The sequence below is a fragment of the Pollicipes pollicipes genome, unplaced genomic scaffold (assembly GCF_011947565.3).
Source record: "Pollicipes pollicipes isolate AB1234 unplaced genomic scaffold, Ppol_2.1 Scaffold_4002;HRSCAF=4701_pilon_pilon_pilon, whole genome shotgun sequence".
NCBI classification, from domain to species: domain Eukaryota; kingdom Metazoa; phylum Arthropoda; class Thecostraca; order Pollicipedomorpha; family Pollicipedidae; genus Pollicipes; species Pollicipes pollicipes.
Window position 1 is genome coordinate 7,824,513 of NW_023596420.1, and position 18,692 is coordinate 7,843,204.

The 18,692-nt window shown below is 60.1% G+C and overlaps 1 protein-coding gene across 1 annotated transcript in view; it reads right to left on the minus strand.

The window, feature by feature from the left end:
- The window catches only part of LOC119093444 (polypeptide N-acetylgalactosaminyltransferase 2), a 44,412-nt gene extending 26,461 nt beyond the window's left edge, over nt 1-17,951 (minus strand). The window contains exons 1-3 of the mRNA XM_037216398.1: nt 17,809-17,951; nt 17,165-17,281; nt 8,353-8,564 (exon numbers count right to left, since the gene is read on the minus strand). Of these exons, the coding sequence (XP_037072293.1) occupies nt 8,353-8,564; nt 17,165-17,269 (317 nt within the window). The 5' untranslated portion in view covers nt 17,270-17,281; nt 17,809-17,951. The remainder of the gene's footprint in view (nt 1-8,352; nt 8,565-17,164; nt 17,282-17,808) is intronic.
- Nucleotides 17,952-18,692: the final 741 nt, after the last annotated feature.

Consider the following 18,692-nt stretch of genomic DNA (forward strand, 5'->3'; position numbering starts at 1 on the left):
GGGCCGCCCTCACGTCCGCCGGGACCGCGGCGGGGGCCGGCCGGCCGCCGCCGCTCCCGGCGACGAGCCCGAGGGGCCGGGGTCGGCGGCAGCGCTGGTCCTCCACTTGGCTCCGGAGCCAACTGCTGTCGGCAGGTGGCTTATCGAGACGTTCCCGTGTCTTTCATCGGTGGGAAAGCGTGTCGGATTTAACTGCTGTCGCTAAATAAATGACGAGCCTTCGGCCATTTCCATGGCCGTTGGTAACAGCTACCCCGGTATTGCCTTAATAGGAGGGGCTGGGTGGGCTACGACACACATTTTTTGGTCGAATACTAAGTTGCAAAGCGGAATGGCGTGACAGCGAAGTTTGCTGGCTTCATGACTTTCCTCATAATTTTAGAGCAATTACAGCGATGGTCCAGACGGGCTCACAGATACATATCGTATGGACGGGCCTGCTCAGGGGATCCGCAAGACACTGCACACTTTACACGCAACAGTGTTACAAAATTATTACGAGCACACACCAATTGCCTGAAAGTGTTTTGCGTCGTCGGTTCCCCATTAGTGGAACGATAACAAGGCTCGCAACTGAAAGCCGACTTTATTGGAGGCGCAGCCTGGGGCGGTGCGACCGATAAAAATGTGATAGCTGTTTGCGGCGGGCGATGAGGATCCGCAGTGAATTTTACAGGGCGTAACTCTTCGACATAAATCGTCGCCTTGCAAAGACATGGGGATCGTAAAGGACTTCGAGAAAAAAAAACAGCGTCTACCTATCATTGGCGTGTAGACCCTAGAACATGGGCTGAGCAGTGCTAGCTGAGCAGTGAGCAGTGCTAGTCTGATGCAATCCAGATAATTACAAAAGCGCGTTATCGGCTCGTAGTGCTTCAGCCGGGTAAATGAGGTGGGGTAAGCCAACGCGGTGGCATTAACAAAGCGCCGGTATGGGTATGATCTAGACGATCGGCCAATACATTCACACGCAAGCATACGGATGAGAAAGAGCGAATGGCGCATATCATTGAAATACCGGTTTCGCGCCAAACCCACGTGCGACATACGAGGTGCTTTGCATGTCACCCAACCCAATCCCGGATACACCACCCGAACGTCATCCACCACAAGGTAGAACTACCAAAGGAGCGGGCCGACGTGTTGAGCCCTGCGTCGACACGTTGAAACGCACCACACGCAGCTTAGTGTAGGGCAGAACGCCGGAGCCAGCGGTGCAATGTCACAGCGCCGTCTCCATGGCAACGGCGGCCTGGGGCCGGTCGGCTTCCCACCTCCCCCAACTGGTATGTCTCGCGCCCACCCGCGACGTGGCGGAGACCGGCCCGCCAGCGTCGGGTCGACGCGCACGCGCCCAGCCGTCCCCGGGCGGCGTCCGTGCGTCTTCGGGTGACCTGCTCCAACGGCAGCCGCGTCGGCCGGGATCACCAGGCCTCGAGTTCGGTTAGGTTCGGAAGCCGCGTCGGCCGGATCACCAGGCCTCGAGTTTGGTTAGGTTCGGAAGCCGCGTCGGCCGGGATCACCAGGCCTCGAGTTCGGTTAGGCTCGGCTAGGTTGCTAGTACGCTTCTGTCTGCCTGCAAGCGGGCGAGGACACCCAGACAGCGTCGCCGCCCGGCCAGCGCCCTATACCAGGCGGACTGACAAACCAGCCCCCCATGACGCACAACAGACCCGTCTACTTGACTCCACACGCACCCCGCCCCCGACGGGGCGAAGACGGCGGTTGGCTGGCGACACGGACGCAGCGCCGGCCGATCGGCTCCAGCCGCCCGCCACCCACGCTCCGCTGGCGAGCTCGGCGGCCATGGCAGCCGTCAGCCCTGCCGCCGCCGCCGCCGCCGCCCGATAAAAACCGGACGCTCTCGGTGGCGCGTTCGTTTTGATCCGTCCCAGACCGACGCGGTGGCTGCCGGCCCGCTCGTGGCCGGCACGCGCTGGCGGGCGGGTGGGGGTGCGGCCGGCAGAATGGTGGCAACGGTGACACGCGACGCCTGGAATGTTGAGTGGTATGCGTACCGAGCACGGATTCTGACGTCTCACTACCACACCGTCTTCAGCCCACCTGCCGACGGGCCCCGGCCCAGGGCCAGACCTGGTATGCCTGCAAGGTCTGGCAAACCACCTGTGGTCCTCAAACCCGCCCTGGCAGGCAGCTGTAACCTCACATCCACACGATCCTCTGATCCCGACCAGACGGTTCTCAGCCCGTCGCCAAGTGACGGTGCGTACCGGGCCCATCAGAGTGCTGCGCATCTGGCAGCGCGGCGCGCGACGGACGCCGCTCAGGCGTGCCGGCCGCCGCCGCCGGCATGGACGGCGAGGCGGACCAGCCGTCCACACCGAGGCTTCACGCCGCGGGTGGGACGGCACGAGCCGCCAGCCACCACGAGCCATTCAAACGTGACGTGTGCGCCCTTGTTGCGGCCGCTGCGCTCCAGCGGCGCAGCTGAGGCCGGCCAGCCGGCTCCCGATCCAAATGTTCCCACCCGGCGACTATTAATAGGCCCAACGATCGGGAAGGTGACGTCACAGCGCCGGCTTCTGAGCCGGCCGCCTCATCCGCCGGGCTCGATGCTTCCAACAGAGATTCGTCCGGGGTCAGCGCTGCGCTCCGTGATGGCCCGGGGGTGATGAGCGCGGTGGGGAGCCGGCGGTGATGGACCGAGCCTGCCGCGACAGCACGAGCGAGCACGGCTGGGGGCTGGGTGGACGCAGAGCGCCACCAACGCGGCTCCCGGGAGATGAGGCGGCGCTGCTGTTGCCATGGGTGTGGCTTCGCGACAAAAAAGTTCGGAGGATGCGCTGGGAAGCTGGTTGCACCTGCACTCAAAGAACACAAAACCGGATTTATATTTGGATTCGACCCTCTCTCCTCCCAAAAGATGGACGCCCTCCCGAACTCGACAGGAAGCTACACACATGGCTATTCAGGTAGACCCACGAGAGCAGCAGCGCCAATGTGCCAAGGGCCAATGCAATGACCTGTACGATGTTAATATATAATATAAATGAACTATTCACCATCGTTTCTTTTCCTTTGGGGAGGGGGTATCCATGTCCAGCAGCTCGGCTAACGCCGCTACACTCGCCCTGCCAGTTTAAACATATCACGACATGATGCATGAAGACCTTGGCTCGACCATTGCGTGATAGTTTTATGCGCCAAGGGCCTGGGCGAGGCTGTGCGCGAAAATAATACCACTTAAGCATAGAGGCTGGTATCGCGGAGCCTCGCCACGGCCCACGTCATGGGCCACCAAGGCGCTAAGACGGACTGGTCGCGTGTTCCCCCGGCATCGCCGAGACCATCTTGGGCATCACAAAACCCCGGCGGCACGACACAAGTACCGCCCAGCCCCGGCCCAGCTCGCCCAGCTCTGGCCATGTGGTGTAAGCCAGCGTGAAAATTGTTCTCATGCGAGTCCCAAAAGCAAAGGAGGGAAAGCCGGCGTGGCGGGCCGGCAGCCGTCATTAATCACCCAGCTGGCGTGCGTGAGCCGGCGGCGGCGCAGCGCGACAACCTGGGACGAACCGCGACGCCGTGGCGCGCCGCTCCTCGCCGCAGCCACTCTCGGAAACAGACGCGCGCGGATCAGTAAAAACCATAAGATAACGGAAACTGTCAACGAGCCAAGGCGAAAATGTACGTTAGCGACGTGTGATTGGTTATGAGAGCACCGGCAGTTAGAAGAAGAGATATCGCCGTAGGAACTTCATGCTTCATGCGACGGTCCGTACACCATAAGAAAACGTGCGTCGCACGGCGAAGATGCAGTGTCTGGGGAGCTGGTGATCTGAGGTGCTGGAAGACGCGTACGTGTCACGCGTCCAGTCTCACGTCTCGCCAGAGGCGCGGTGCCTCGTGTGTGCCAAGGTGCGCCGAACGCTCCGGCCATTTTGCGTGCCCGGCGTTTCCTCTCCAGCACCCGCGCGAGTAGAACCACCGTCTCGACAACCGCAAACGACACTGGTCGTCAACGAGCATGCTTCGCGCTTTCGAAACAGGCTGCGTCCCGCTGATCCCCTCGCCGGCGCCGGCGCCGGCCACGCCCACCCGTGGCCTGACCGTGCCAAACCAACAGCCAGTGCGGCCCCGTGTGCCAGCTTCCCGCTGTTTTCACATGTCAGCTGCCGCTACAGCCGTTTCTTCAGCTGTGAGTAGGAAAACAGCCGGCCCGGTCCACAGGCGGGGCACAACTGGGGCGTAACAGTCACCAAGCGGTAACTGCCCATAATTCAGGTGGGCGCAATGTAAACACACATATTAGTATATCACGCAGCCGGCTTACAGCGAACGAGGCCCGGGCCAGGCTGGGCGGCGTTGGACTAAGAGAGGGCCAAGCAGGGCGGTGTTGGACTGGGAGAGGGCCAGGCAGGGCGGTGTTGGACTGGGAGAGGGCCAGGCTGGGCGGTGTGGACTTGGAGAGGGCCAGGCAGGGCGGTGTTGGACTGGGAGAGTGCCAGGCAGGGCGGTGTTGGACTGGGAGAGGGCCAGGCTGGGCGGTGTGGACTGGGAGAGGGCCAGGCAGGGCGGTGTTGGACTGGGAGAAGGCCAGGCAGAGCGTTGTTGGACTGGGAGAGGGCCAGGCAGGGCGGTGTTGGACTGGGAGAGGGCCGGGCAGGGCGGTGTTGGACTGGGAGAGGGCCAGGCAGGGCGGTGTTGGACTGGGAGAGTGCCAGGCAGGGCGGTGTTGGACTGGGAGAGGGCCAGGCAGGGCGGTGTTGGACTGGGAGAGTGCCAGGCTGGGCGGTGTGGACTGGGAGAGGGCCAGGCAGGGCGGTGTTGGACTGGGAGAGGGCCAGGCAGGGCGGTGTTGGACTGGGAGAGGGACAGGCAGGGCGGTGTTGGACTGGGAGAGTGACAGGCAGGGCGGTGTTGGACTGGGAGAGGGCCAGGCTGGGCGGTGTGGACTGGGAGAGGGCCAGGCAGGGCGGTGTTGGACTGGGAGAAGGCCAGGCAGGGCGGTGTTGGACTGGGAGAGGGCCAGGCAGGGCGGTGTTGGACTGGGAGAGGGCCAGGCAGGGCGGTGTTGGACTGGGAAGGGGCCAGGCAGGGCGGTGTTGGACTGGGAGAGGGCCAGGCAGGGCGGTGTTGGACTGGGAGAGGGCCAGGCAGGGCGGTGTTGGACTGGGAGAGGGCCAGGCAGGGCGGTGTTGGACTGGGGGACTGGGTTACCGAGAGGACGAAGTCACTGTACGCTTTAAGGACGCGGGCGCCGTCCTCCTGCGGGCACCGTCATTCAAGCATGTGCCAGGAGTAATCTCAAGGAGGATTCTAGGAGCAATTACAATATCTGCGGCATGCCCTCCGAGATTTCGTCGTTCGTTTGTTCGATGCAGTAGGAAGTTTGCGGCCTCACATGGGTCGGGTACACAAGTCCCAACCATCTGGAATACTGTCTCATTTCTGTAGCATCGTCGGACGCCAACGCTATACACTGCCAAAATGGAGCCCACCATGTGAGGCCCCTCACTGGGCGCAATTTAGGTCGAAAATACTGCAACATTCCGAAGGCACCAAGCGCAACCTCTCGGCGAAAAGTAACATATGTAGATCAGAAAGGCATGCCGTAAATATTTTACGAAACACGTTGTTCGGGCCCCATTCCATTACGTATCAGCACGAACGGTGAGGAGCTCCATGCCCAGGTACGAACAATAGCTAGACGGCATCCACTCCGGTCGATTTCAAACAGGCAGCTACCCCCCCCCCCCCCCCCCTCTGACGCCACGGCGGCCAATGTCATCAGAACGCTGGTCGTTACGCTAACGGCGAAAACGCGTTCGCACCAAACGCTTATGAAATCGAAACGGTAACGGGGACAACACTCACATAAAGCGTTACGAAATGCGCCACGTTGCGCCCATCCATTACAGCCGATGATCTAAGCATATCTGGGAACCAAACGCGTTTCAAAACTGTCACGTGCCAATCGCCGCCCCGTCACGCGCGGCGCGAGCGGGCGTTTTGCGCGCGCCCGGGACCGCACGAGACTCGCACAGTCGCGAACGAGGCGGCAGCCTCGCCACCGACGGCTCTCACTCCGGCAGCGTGTCGCCACCGCGCGGCGAGCCCCTCGCGAGTTCGCGTCGTCGGCCGTTGGCCGGCACGACGGCGTTTTAGCGTCAGCCGACTCGTCTCCGCTCCGGGGAGAAGGCACGCGGCCTTGCGAGTGGACTGGATCACCCGCCGCGCCGAGCCGCAAACAGCATCAATTATCGTCAGAGTGGTCTCGCAATGTTTCAAGACCATGACGCCGCTGTTCAGCGGGGATTTACGGCGTTTGGCGCCGGCAGCGAGCGAGCCCAATCCGCCGCCGGCACCGGCGCAATCGGACGCCAGCACGCCACAGAGCCGCGACTCCCACCGGCCGGGGCGGCGTGTGGCAAGCATCGGTCGCTCAAGGTCGGCAGCCGACACCGCCGGCCGCCAACCGGCGGCGCCGCCGACACCAATGCACCGCGCTGCAGCACGCACGACTCTGCGGAGCGCTGCGGTCGTGCGACCACGGGCTCTATCAGGCTGACTCAGAACGGATCGTGCATGTTTGCTCACAGTTAACTTCGTCTTGCTGTTTATTTTGAGGCAGAAGGATATAGTTCAAGCTCACCGTAGTTCCCACGGAGGCTTTCGGGAGAAGACTGGCTCAGTTAACGCAGTGGCTTTCGGGAGAGTACTGGTCCAGTTAACACGGCGGCTTTTGGGAGAAGACTGGCCCAGCGCACAGAGTCGGGCGCGGTCGGCAGCGCAGTTGTTCGTCGGTGTGCGGTTGCAAGGCATTAAATATGATTTGTTGGTGTGCATTAGCAAGGCTGCACGCATGATGCCGACGCCGCAGGCGGCGGCCATCTCGGCCCGGCCGGCTGACTCAGCATCAACGGATGGCACCACGGCACCACTGGCTGGGTCTCGCGTCGGGCACACCGGAGTCTCCGAACTGTTCTGGTCCGAGCTGTTCACCGGAGTCTCCGAGCTCTCACCGTAGGTCAGCAGCGGTGCGCCGGGACAAAAAGCCAGGGTGTATATGGGGCGTGGCTGCGAACGATTAGCCGGGAGCGGATCCTCACATCTGGGGCAATATGGCGAGACCGGTCCACCGGTTCAACTTGAACTGATGCTGTAAAATCCTTCGCCAGAGGTCTGACTTGTTCGAGTGACCCTGCCGTGTACGGTCTGGCTGCCTGATAGCGTTCTCAGAGCCGCCGCCACGTCAGGGCGGCGACACGCGCCGGGTCCCGTCACTTTTGGCGGAGCTGGCGCGTTCCACCGACGTTCACCTTCACTGCCGCTGCGGTATCAAATGGAATGTAAATAGACCGTGAGGAAGGTCTCGCGTTAGCCGCCCTTTGGTCTTTGAGCCAGTGTGCCGCCGCAGCCCTTGCCTAGTGTGGCCGTACTGCGACATTTCTGCGCCAATCATCGCATTGGCACGCAATGGAGCGACGGGCGTGGTTGATGCGAGGACATCAGCCTCAATACATGCTGTGGTACCCTAGTGTAGCAGCAGACCTATGCCGCGCTCAGGAGGGTCGCACAAACACATCGGGAATGGCGCCGCCCAGCGGCGGCGCGCCGCTGTGAGGCGGCCGTCCATCGTTGGGCCGTCCCAGAGAAGCGGCCGTGGTCGCAGGCCGCCAGTGGGCCGTCCCAGAGAAGCGGCCGTGGTCGCAGGCCACCAGTGGGCCATCCCAGAGAAGCGGCCGTGGTCGCAGGCCGCCAGTGGGCCATCCCAGAGAAGCGGCCGTGGTCGCAGGCCACCAGTGGGTCATCCCAGAGAAGCGGCCGTGGTCGCAGGCCGCCAGTGGGCCATCCCAGAGAAGCGGCCGTGGCCGCAGGCCACCAGTGGGCCGTCCCTAATCGGCGGCGGGGCGCGCGCTGGCCGCGGTGCGTATCGTCCCCGGAAGGCCTCATCATAGGGACGCGCCGGCCGCGCACGCAGCCGAACGGTGTCCAGCGCGGTCGGCGACGCCCACCGCGCCCGCCGGCCAGCCTAGCTTTACCAAGTTTATCGCGACTTGTATGGGCCGCACCCGCACCAGGAAGAAATCATGTTCAGAGAAGCTGTTGGTTATTAATTGCCCTGTCAACGCACGCAAATGTTTACTATTGCAAGCGGTCACACCAACAACCGGGTTGATCGCCCAGGGAACTGTAAACCGATCCCAAGAAATTTCGCTGACTTCCACTGACCACTGATCACATGCAAGCCCGCCAAGTACCACTGACCACTGACCTCACGGAGATCCGCCAAGTACCACTGACCACCGACCCCACGGAGGCCCGCCGAATTCCGCACCGACCGTCCGTCCAGCCCTGCACCTCCACACGGCCTGCCCCCGGGGTACTCACGCCTCGCTCCTGGTGTCGGGGATGGTGCGGTCGCTGGCCAGGCCGTCGCTGACCTTCTGGTTGAACTTGTTGCGCTTGTACGGGTCCTCGCCGGGCCTGAGCGCGCCGCCCAGCACGTAGCGCTGCTCGTCGAAGAGCGGCGCGCGCGGCCGGCGACCGACCGTCACGTCGGTCGGTGCCGACTTGAGCCGCAGGGCCCGGTTCACGCCCCCCTGTTGGCAGGGTCAGCGGCCGGTCAGTGATGCGGTGCTCTGCGCGGTTTCGGCGCGTGAGGCCGGTCATGAGGTCGGTCGGCCACACTGCACGCGCAGAGGTGACGATCATGGAGCTTCACGAGCTACCGACGGCGTTTCTCGGGATTTGGAAGCGAGTAAAGCCAGCGCGGTCCTTTCTGTTTCGCTGACGGACCGATTACTGCCGTTGCGTTTTCTTTGGACTAGTTTGACGCTGTGTTGGCCACATGCCGGGTCATGACTCAAGTCGGTGGCACCTCAAATATCGAGGCGTCAGAACATGGCCACGAAGCAATCAGCCATGTCAGTCCAATGCAATTGCTCGCCAGACAACCGCTGCCCCGCCTGACAGCGAAGGATCTGGTAATGTTGCATGAAGACCTGGTGATGTTCACGTGCTGACGGCACGAACATGGGCAACCGGCCGAGCCCCTCGCGTTGTTCAGAGCACAGCTTCAGATTCCCAGCAGGCAACGCTTGACACACGCCAGGTGTTCAGCCAGTCGGTGGATGACAACATGTCAGGGACACACGACACGGGTACGACTGGCCGTGCAGTCCAGCCCACTCCATGTGCAATCCGTCCCTTCATCTGGACGCATCAGACCGAGTCCTGACACACCAGTGATACACCAGAGTCCTGACACACCAGTGATACACCAGAGGCCTGACACACCAATGACACACCAGAGTCCTGATGCACCAATAACACACCAGTGGTACATCAGAGTCCTGACACACCAGTGATACACCAGAGGCCTGACACACCAGTGGCATACCAGTGACACACCAGTCATGATACACCAATAACACACCAGAGTCTTGATACACCAATAACACACCAGTGATACACCGGAGTCCTGACACACCAGTGCACTGGCCACCAGCGGCACTCGGCAGGCCCAGCAGTCCGATGGACCCCTTGTCCGGCGGGCACCCTGCTCTCTAGTTCGGGTCGGCTGGTCGGAGGGACAGGTGGTCGCGTGTCGGGGCGGGGAAGGGGGAGGGGCAATGGCGCGTGGCGAGCGTCGGTCAACCGGCCGGCCCCGCCCGGCCGCCTAGCCCACATACAGCTCGCCCGCCGCCCGAACGCAATCGCCCAAAGCTTGGCTGAGACTCGGCTGCAGCTCGGCTGCAGTTTGGCCCAAACTCGGCGGAAGTGCGGCTACAACTTGAGCGAAATGTGCCGGCAGTTTGGCTAAAGCACCTCAGCTGGAATTCGGTTGGGGTTGGGCCGGAGCTCAGCTGGGGCTCAGCTGAAGCACTGCCGGATTTCGGCGGGAGCTCTACGACAGCTCGGCTCGCACCCAGCTGGAGGTCGGCTGGGGGTCGGCTGCGACTCAGCTGAAGCTCGGCCGGAGTCGGCTGGCCGCTGTTAAGCCATAATCGGGACGAAGCCGGGCCAGACGGGTGACTGGTGAGCCCGCCTTTCACGCTGAGTCACCACCGTCACGTCACTAACGTCACGTCACCGCCATCACGTCGAGAGGCCCCGCTGCTGCAGTGGTCTAAAGCACACACCTGCAGCGTGATCGGGCCCGCCGGCGCTGTGCTTGAGTCGCTACGAATACGTACGTCGAGCCGGCAGGGTAAGCACCGGTACGCAAAGGCTGGTCGACGACTGGCCAAAAACAGTCGACCAGACAAGGGGAGGTCACGTGGCGGAGACGGGCACCATGGGATACTCCTGCAGTTCTACCAGACTAAAAAGCCGAGGACAAACAGCCCCGACTGAGTGTGATCGCTGCAACGAGCTCTGCACCCAAAATCGCCTGTGCAAGATGGTAGAAAAGAGAAATCTAAAAAGTCACCCAACTAACCAAACTCCCCGCGAACATGGACAAATGTAGTGGCACACCAGTCATGCCAGCCAAGCCTGACGAGGGCAACGAACGACAACAAGGCAATAAAACCAAGTAAAAACGGACCATCAGACCACGGACCACAGAAGCGAACAAAAAATCGATCTTATCCACGACAACCACGCCGGGCCAAAATCAGCTCTCGCAATCAGAAACGCGCGTGAAAGCGCACGACACGTCATTTGTTCAAAAGGTCGCACCCTCTCGCCGCCCCTCGGCCCGAGAGTCCTCGACGGCGGCGCCTCTCGGTGCATCACCGCCGGTCACGCGTGGGCACTCGCGCCATCTCCCGGCGGCGGCGAGCGGGCCGGGGGCGGCCGCGCCCCCGCGCCGCCCGTTCCGTCGGACGCCGGATCCCCCTCCCTCCGCGATCGGGGCGACGTCGCGACGCGGCGAAAGTCGGCGGGCGCGCGAGCGTCACGGTCGCCTCGCCAGGGTGGCACCCGATCCGATGCGAGGACGGATCGGCCCGGGGTGAAACCGCCGGGCCGGGCCCTATCGGTCAGCCGGGGGGGGGGGGGGGGAGGGGAGATGATGCACCGCTGCCGACGTCCGGTGAGCGGCGCGAAGGATGGCGAAACGGCGACGCCGGCGACGGCGGCGGAGATCTTGCTGGCGACAGTGCGGCAGACTGCAATAGAAGGCGCTTCGCATGCTTGACTGCGCTTTAACTTCTGCTGATGCAACGCAGCTGTTCGCAGCGCTCTCACCAGGTAAAGCCACGAACCCTCCATGATTTACAAGACACATCATGTTTATGCCTTGGGTACACTATCAACGGAGGCCAGTCAAGAATAACGTAGGCCCAGGCACATGTAATTTTCTTCAGTAATTCCTACCGATCTATCGACGCCGGATGTTGGGTCTACGATACCAATGGCCAGGCATCGAAGCATGTACCATGCCATTCAGGCCAACTATGCCTGAAATGATGCAGTACCCCGGGGCACGAGAAAAAGCAATTGCACCGGCGCTGTGAACCGATCAACCAACACCTGACATTTCGTGAACATCATCACGATCTGCCCTTGTGCCGAAAACCACACGGCGAGCACGGTTGTGAACTTGCCGTGACTGACAGCGTACGAAGCTACCAAGTGGAAGGCAGCGGAACGAACGTGGGACAAACGAACGAACGTGGGACGAGCGGCTGGGGCCGATGTGCCGCCAACGTCGTTCACGTGACGCCATTTCCGGCCGCCGTGGCCACCCGGCCGCTCAAGAGCCGCTGGCGCCGGCGTGTGCCCCGCTGGTGGGACCGGCGCCGCCTCTGGTCCTGCGCGGCGCACCGCTGGCACGCGGACGCCACCGGCGCCGGCGAGTGCCCCGCTGCTGGGATCGGCGCCGCCTCTGGTTCAGCGCGGCGCACCGCTGGCACGCGGACGCCGCCGGCGCCGGCGCGTGCCCCGCTGCTGGGATCGGCGCCGCCTCTGGTTCAGCGCGGCGCACCGCTGGCACGCGGACGCCAGCGGCCCGGCGGCGGCTCTGGGTCAGCTCAGCGCCACCACGCAGTCACCGCGGGGGTGGGCCGAGGCCGGCCGGCTCCACGCTCGCGCCCGTGGCAGTGGCCGCGGTCACCGACGAGGCCGAGCCGCCGGGAGTGTCCTGTGGTACGTGGGGCCAGGCCTCACGGCTAAAGACACCATCGGAGTCTGTCCGCTGGCTTGGTCGGCAGCTCCGACTACCTGGCACATCGTTGCTGACGACTACATCACATGAAACGGCGAATAACCTTTGCTCACGAAGCACCTTTGCTCACGAAACGACAATGCCACGGCGGCTCGGCACGATTTTACAGCGCTGCTGAGTCAAATTCAACGAATCGAAACAGAAATACTCGTAACGACATCCCCAAACACCAATTCACCCAAACTGACCAATCTTGTTTTCGACTCCTCCACAGCACGTCTATTCCTGTATTTCTGAAGGCTAAGAATTCACTTGCAGCACGTACGCCAGACGGGCCCCCCAGGGCCGGGCCGCTTTGGCTCACCGCGGCCGGCCGCAGCCGCGCGCGCCGGCTCCGCACTGACGCTCCCCCGCCAGCAGCTGTCTGTTCGAGCCGACGAGGGGCCGAACAGGTGCCGCTCCGCGCGGCTCAGCCGGCCAGGCGACGGCGCTGACGCAGGCACGCCTCGGGTGGGGCGCCAGAGTTCCGGCGATACAGCACGTGTGCGTGCTCCGTGACTAGTCGGGGAGGCGGGGCTCGGCCGACAGTGTTTTTAAAGCACCTAACAGAGCGGTGTCGACGCGTGTCGATGCCAGCTTCGGCGGCGCAAAAAGCGCTCCGCCCACCAAAAAGGGAAACGAGGCACATAATATGCGGGCCGGTACGCGTTTGTTTGCCCCCACGGGGTTGCTCTGTCACCCGCAAGAATCAGATATCTGCAAGGGTCGTGACCTCTCTGGACTTGCACTGGAGCATTGCCAAAAACAGGCGTCCATGCCTGGCATCCTTTCACCCACCAGCTAACACCAATCTGCATACTTGACCGTTGACCGGTAGCTGAGAACACAGCTTGAATGCTTGCCATTTCATCAGCTGATCCCACGGGTCTGACGTAAAGATGGACACATCTCGCCATACACGCTGCTCATCAGCAGCTTCCGACCAATCGAGCGCTTCAAACTTAGTTGGACGGTTCTGTTGCTGCTAAGTTCGTTCATTGGTGCAGCTCAATGTGCCGATGGAAGTCGGTGATGCAATCTAGTGGCGTCGAATGTCAAAACCGCACACACCGTGTCTTGTTAGCGCTTTCTCTCCTTATTAGCTCCCATTTCATGACCCCTGTGTGGCGATCAAAATCTCCTGATTTGATTAGAGCTCTCTCGACGTAATGGCGCTGACCAGAGGAGGGCGTGCTTCGCGTTGTCACCAACTGCCACCGTTTCGCAAGGACTGTACGGTTATGCCCCTTCTCCGGAGCCGGGCGCTGTCTGGCGTCGTGAGTTGACCTAGTGACAAGACACCAGCGCCAGTTCGCGAGCCACCGATCCAGCTGACCGCCACAGGTGACCCTCATGCCCCGCGCGACCTTGCAGCACTTGCGCCAGTCACCTAACCGACTCACGACAAACACACGGTCCAAAAGACCAACCCATCGCAGTGGACAGGGAGGGGAAGGGGGGGAGGGGGGGGGGGGGCAGCGACGGAGCTGACGCGGCGGCGGTGCGGGCAGAGCTTGCGCACCAACCACGTGACGCGCTTCCGTGGCGGTCCACGGCGTCCAGGAGCGGGGAGCGAGGCGACGAGGGTTCTTGTTGTGTGTGTTCATGGGGAGTGTGTGTTCGCCTAGTGCTTTGCAGCGTTGTGTAAGCACTTGGACTGAATTCATTATTACCACTGTGTGGAAGAATTCCAATAAATGACTAACCTGTGGCTATGAGAGTCACAATATGAGACTATATACACGATACACGATATAGCAAAAACTCGCACCGGCACGAGTGCTTGATCAGTTGTGCGAGGCATTGCTTACACTACAAAAACCTACACCGCCTTTACTTCTGCGCGACATTACTTCTACTGCGAATACTTATACCCGTCATGACTTAAACAGCAAATACTTATGTAGTCTTTACTCATACGCGACATTACTTCTACTGTAAAAACTTATACTTGTCAAAGTCAGAGGGACTTTGGGCTAACTCTGGACTAAGGGACTAACACCATCGGACTTAAACTCAAGGGTTTAAAAAGTGTGTACTCATACGCGATATTAGTTCTACTGCAAAAACGCATACGCTATATCAGTACTATACCGCAAAATTTATGCTGCAAATACATTTGCCGGTCATCACTTCTACTGCAAGAACTCATACAGTCTTTACTTATGCGCGAAATTACTTCAACTGCAACGAGTCAAAGGCGAAATTTCTGAAGAATAGGTTTTGTCGTGTAGCACTATTACCGCGCACAAGTCTTTGCAGTACAAGTAAAGTCATATATAAGCAGCGACTGCAGACATTTTTTTTGCAGCAGCAGTAATAACCAGAATAATTTTGTAGCAGAAGTGCTGCTACGTAGCACTCATGTCGTGCATAAGTATTAGCAGTGGAAGTAATGTCATAGCACTCCTGTCCGTCGGAGGTTTTGTTGTAACACAACTATCGCGAAGCCGACGACGAGCCGCCCGAACGCTTACGGTTGCGGCGCGCGGTGACTCTCTCCCGGGAGGGTTGGCGTAGTCAGCGCGCCACGCCCGGCCGCTTCACTCACCGAGGGGGAGGACGAGTGGCCTAGCACCCGAGACAGCAGAAGCGGGCGCGGGCAGCGGGGCTGGCCGGGAGCCGGCGAGCCAAACGTAACGCGTCTCCGGCGCCGAAGTGGAGCGTCCCATTGACACTGCAGATTAGCTTTGCGCATGGCAGACGGGGATCAACTATTTACCACGTAGGCTATGTCAGGTAAGGTTACCAATACAGAAAAAAGGTGCAATGACATGAAGGATTGGTGGCAGATTACTTCTCCTTGTCTGGCACGCATCTACGCATGCTTCTTTTGTCTTTTCACAGAGTATTCTAGATCTAGAGCTGCACTAACAGCTAAATATATAATAGACGGAAAGGACCAATGTCTCGGACCGAACGGCCACGCGATCATTATCTCAGAACGTCAAAGAAACGAGATAGATCGCTCCTTCCTCTCCAGACCGACCGGAATGCTCAATCTCCACGCGCCCAGCAGACGGGAGCTGATCACTCCCCGGCGCGGGTCATCGGAGCCCCGACCCCTGCGCGGGCGCCTCCTCCCCGCCCCGGACCGGTCCGGCGGCGCGGGCCCGCCAGCCGGCCGCGTCGCCCGTCGTGCCGCCAGCCCCCGTCATCAGCGCTGGACCGCGATGGGTGCCGTCACGCACCTGGGCCCGCCATGATCGGGCCCCGGCCGCAGCTGACCGGCCGCGCTCAGGAGACCGCGACGGCTCCGGACGCAGCAAGTCTACACAGCAGACGGCACCGGTCGCAGCGCGGTCTGCACAGCAGACGCCACCGGTCGCAGCACGGTCTGCACAGCAGACGGCACCGGTCGCAGCACGGTCTACACAGCAGACGGCACCGGTCGCAGCACGGTCTGCACAGCAGACGGCACCGGTCGCAGCACGGTCTGCACAGCAGACGGCACCGGCCGCAGCACGGTCTGCACAGCAGACGGCACCGGTCGCAGCACGGTCTGCACAGCAGACGGCACCGGTCGCAGCACGGTCTACACAGCAGACGGCACCGGTCGCAGCACGGTCTGCACAGCAGACTGCACCGGTCGCAGCACGGTCTGCACATCAGACGGCACCGGCTGGCGGGCGCCGGGCTGGCTGATAGACGCCGGGCTGGCTGATAGACGCCGGGCTGGCTGATAGACGCCGGGCTGGCTGATAGACGCCGGGCTGGCTAATAGACGCCGGGCTGGCTGACAGACGCCGGGCTGGCTGGCAGACGCCGGGCTAGCTGACAGACGCCGGGCTGGCTAATAGACGCCGGGCTGGCTGATAGACGCCGGGCTGGTTTCGCCTCAGCGGAATCGATTCCGACTTCGATCCACGGTTCCTGTTTCCGACCCGAACGCCAAGCGGCGCAGCGCTTGTTTCGTTGACTCCGATTCTGACTCGAGAAGTCGCTGTACCACGGTGGAGTCGATTCCAGCCTCACTTGTTCAGGCTATCATTTGATCTATGGCCTCATAAAAACCTATCTATGATATTCACCTTGATAACACGACGGATACTTATGACCTGCTCGAGCTGGGCCATGCCTGCGCCGTCAGACCGTTTCTGTATGTTGTAACTCACACTTCCACTTGAGACGAATTGCCCATGATTTGGCTGACCCAACTTTGGCTCTATCCCGACACAAAACTAACATGAGTCGATTCTGTCCTGACTCAACGAAAAGCTGGTCCAATCTGAGGTTGGTTCCGATTCCACCCCAAGTCAACCAAGCATGCCTACACCGGTGTTGCATGACAGTAGGAGAAAAAAAAGATTGCCGAAGTACGTGGCAATACAAAATTCGGTGTTCCAATCTGATAGCTGGGGAAAATTAAACTTTTGTGCTCCATTATCTTGCAACAGTCTGTCTTCACACATGACCATCAATGGAACATCCGGGTGTGTCGATTTGATGTGGCTTAAACTGAATATTGTACGCATCCTGACTTGTGCACCCGCAGCTACGTAATCTTCTGTGTTGGCAAACAGGCAATGCAAATTGTGTTGGCCCCGTCAGGCATTGGTACTTACGCGATACAATGCTGAAAGAGGTCTATAAAACTGGAAACACAACTTCCAAACTTCCCGGTTGAAGGACTTTTTAACAATGGTCCTTCAACTTCCCGGCCTGAAGACTGGAGCCATCGCGTTTCATGATTTTACGACATCTTTATCCACGATTCTGGACTAACCGGCATCCTATTTCCAGACGCCGCAGAACAAAAACACACTGCCGGGACGTCTTGAACTCACGCCCATCCGATCATCTATTCAGCCCGCTGACCCTGAGCTGTGGCTTCCCGCCGTGCAAATCCGCAAATTACCCCCCCCCCCCCCCCCCCCGCCACATCCGGTCGAGGCCGCCGGACCATCAGCTGACATCAGCTGACAGGCACGACACCGGCAGCCGCCACGGGCCAGGCCGAGCCACCCGTCCCGTGGCCCCGCCGGGCACGTGCGGCCGCGCTCAGCGGTCGGGGCGGGGCACGACGCCGTCCGTGGCGTCATTCCTCACCTGGGGCTCGGACGACTTGACGTGAACGTAGTAGACGATGCCGAAGCACCAGGCAGTGGCCAGCAGCAGCAGCCACTTGAAGTTGCGTCGACAGAGCACTCGCATCGTCCAGCTGGCCTGCGGAGCACGGGGTTCAGTTGGGGTATGTCAGGGTTCGGTTAGGGCAAGCCGAGGCTCGCTTGGGGTCAGCCAGGGTTCGGTAGAGCGCGGGCGGATTGCACGGGGGGGGGGGGGGGGGGTAGCGGTAGCACTATAGTGTCACGTTGGTAAGGAAGGCGCTGACAAATGTACGGACTCGTTGCATTCCGGCATGATCGGAAGAAGCCACCTCAGATGAGCACGTCTTTCCTGTCGTTCCTTAAACGGGGAGCTTGTGAGGCGCTGCCGCGCTTCGCAGACTCAGCAGCAAACTATCAAAATACCTACAAATCCACACAGGTGTTCTGACATTAGTGGCATAACGCGTGGGGATATTGTCGACATATCATTTGCAATTGCCATTTGCTGCTAACAATACAGGCGACTAAGAAATGCTGTTAATGATATAAGCAGCCAGGAAATGCAGGCATTTTCCGAACCCCGCCACATGATAGATGTATGAGCTGACAAAAATCGCGCCGGGGCCACACCCGGATGACACTCACCGCCACAACGTGTTAGCTATAAACCACGGTGCACACGACTCTAGCACGCCACTCGTTGATATTCAGACTGACTAACAGCGAGAGTTACTCATGCAACAACGTTCCCATCCACTGCAGCGGACCGCTCCGCACCAAACCCCGCGCACGCGCCGCACCGACTGACGCGGATCGCGGTTCGGCGCGTTCGCCGAACAGCGGTGATCAGGCATAGGCCCAGCCAATGTGATATGGACGCTGTGACGTCATTGGAGCGACGCCCCCGGAATTTGTATGTACTGCACACGTAAAATCGGTAAGTTTCCTTTGAGTGCTAGCAGCAAGCGTATGTGCTTAAGTTGAGTGAGCTTGTGTTCATTGAAACAAGCAATGAATTTTGTCCGTTAATATTCCATGGATTTGTTGTGAAGATGCCGTGGCCATCTAAGGACGCGAATTGAAACTGTACCAACGCATCAACCAAGTGATTTCCCAAAAGTACAACGATAGTATATTCTGTAAATCTGCCAAATTGGTTTTTTTACAATTGTATTGTCTATTTTCGTTGTAATAAAGAAATATGTCCTCCTAAAAGAAGAGAAATCGATGCTGTTGCCTTTCTGGCGCAGCTGCGGCGATTTCCGTTAGCTGGCGTCAGTTGTCCATTATACCTAATAAACACTAATCGATCTAGAAAAGTATATTTAGGACCAAACCACTGAGGGCGCGAAGTGGGACCTTGTTATATGAGTTTTTGTTTTTCAGTGTAAATGCTCTAAGTAATATCCTCTTATCATAATCATCATTTTTCCAGAATTTCATGGTTATTTTATCGCTGTCACATCTATACCTTCGAATAACGGAGGCTTGGTTGTTCGGCTGTGTAATTGTTTGGATTAGAGCCCTTT